General features: G+C 27.6%; 1 protein-coding gene across 1 annotated transcript; it reads left to right on the forward strand.

Annotated features, from left to right (window-relative positions):
• Positions 1-476: 476 nt before the first annotated feature.
• Tsp_13847 (hypothetical protein) lies at positions 477-598 on the forward strand (the record flags this gene model as incomplete). The annotated part of the gene is made up of 1 exon (XM_003368152.1): positions 477-598. A coding segment is annotated over one exon (122 nt), but the record flags the coding sequence as incomplete, so codon positions are not given.
• Positions 599-2,329: the final 1,731 nt, after the last annotated feature.

A 2,329-nucleotide genomic window follows, 5' to 3' on the forward strand; every position in this document is an offset into this window, starting at 1 on the left:
AAAAAAAATAGTAAGCAAATTTTCAAAACTTCATTGCCTCTTTCAGTGCACTTCACTGACACTGCTAAAATACTGATAATTATTGACCAATCAGATTCAGATGAAATATTCAATTTTCTTGTTTTTTTGTAAAATGTAAAAATTTAATTTCCCTTTTTATCCGTATTAATTACTATTGTGAAATGTTCGAATCATTTTATTCCAACGCAGCTTTTGTCTTTTATATAATTTTATAAGTTTATATTTGAATGAAATAAAGTTGATTTTTAATCTTTTTACTCTTTGAAATGGAACTGATTTTGAGAACATTTTCAAAATTGCATTATTATGATTATCATTATATGCTTTGATGATGGTGGGTAGCTAATTGGTGGAAAAAGCAGCAGATTATAAAAATTGCAAATTTTGGCATTGCTATTGACTTGACCTAAACTTTCATTTTTAAAAGAGATAAAGATTGAAAAGAGTTGTTGCAGCTGTTGATCATCCATCATCTTATGGTGCTTTGAAAAGAGGCGCTACAAGTAGCAGAGATCGGTGGTCGCGAGCAGCCGGATTGGAATTTTTCTGCTTGTCGTTTGCAAATCTTATTGGCTGATTAGCGCCAATCGTGAAATTAACGACGGCAGTGAACATTTGTCCGTTTACGTATAAATTTTTATTCTTTTGCTTTATTCATCTCTCTCTCGTAAGCTTCTGTTTCATCAAAAATTTCATTCAAATGATTGTTTAACTTGATCACCAACCACAAATGGGCTCTTATTTAGCAAAAGAGTTGGCTAAAATTGCTCGTGCTAAGGAAAATTTCGGTAAGCTAACATTTATCATCATAATCATCATCACAATCATAATACCCAACATAACTAATATATATGTATGCATAATGACGATGATTGAAAAAAATCTGTTTCTATTACTAGTTGCTTTGTGTTTCAATAAATGTACATTAAATAAATCATATTTTTCTCTTATTTTCCATATCCGTTCTTTAAACGAATTTTTTTTACATATAATTGCAAATCAATAATGAATACTTTTATTCAGTTTCGTTTCAAATGTATGCACGCAGTTTTAACCCTCTCTCAATCTGACACATATCTGTTAATGGGTAATTTTCCAATTCCATTGAGGGACACTGTTCAAAACTGATGATAATGATGAATGTGTGCAGTAGATTTCTTTTCTTTTTTTTTAATTATTCCTTACTTTTTCAACATCAACGAGCAAAAGCTGAGTTATTAGCTGCATTGACTGCTCGTTTGAAGAAGGGACTGATATAATAATATTACAAAGTAGATTTATCTGGACGGATAATTTCAGTGGACAAAATTGATTAAATTTGCATTTTTTTTAAAGTTGCAAAGATTTGAAATAATTGATTTTATCGAGTTGTTTTGTTTTTCTATTCAAATTTATATTTCAAAATTTAACTGAAACAACACTTACATAATTTGGTTATGTATATATTAATGGAAAACAAAGAGCTTGCAATTGAAATTCAGTACTGTTAATTGATTACATCTTTTGTTGTTTGTTCATTTTATTCGATCTAAATGAAAATGGTATAATTGAAAATTAATTTTCTTCTTCTGATTCAAGTTACAAATATTAATTCGCAGTTGTTTTTTAATTGTAGTTTTAAACAATTTCAAAAAATTGCTTTAAAAAATTAAACTTTTTATTAAAATAAAAAAAGGAAAGAAGATTAATCATGATGAACATGAAATCAAGAGTTCAAGCTGAAACACTCACACTGTTGTTGTTGTCAATTGCTTTGAATATTGTGAAAGAAGTTCGTCTCATTTCGCTATTCCAATAGCAATTATGTAATTGTCTAATTTTATTTAATCTTCATCTATTTATGAAATAAATAAATAAATAATATATATATATATATATTTGTTTGTTTTTTGTCCTTTGAATTAAAAAAATTCTTTTTTGGTTCTCTTTCAAAAGACTATGCAAGCTAATTTGAGTTTTCACACATGAATTTATCTGCAAATTGCAACTGCACATCGTTTATTTGAATCTTTTTCATCTTTTCCAAATTAGATTGTTAATTATTGATTTTCCGCAAATTTATATTGTTTTTATTGCTAATCATACTAATCAAAATTATTTCTCCTAATCGGCAATTCTTTCAGCGTCAAATTCAGTTGCATTTATTGATCTTTTCTGGCGATAAAACAGAACTTTTGCATTGTAATTAGGCGTAATTTTAAAATTTAAACCGATACTGCTATCTTTGAAATTTATTTTTATCTTATACAAGTTTCATTATTAACCACCCGAATTGTTTCATGAACATTTCAATTGCTTTCACTGGAAT

This window comes from Trichinella spiralis (genome assembly GCF_000181795.1).
Source record: "Trichinella spiralis strain ISS 195 chromosome Unknown Scfld2989, whole genome shotgun sequence".
NCBI lineage: Eukaryota > Metazoa > Nematoda > Enoplea > Trichinellida > Trichinellidae > Trichinella > Trichinella spiralis.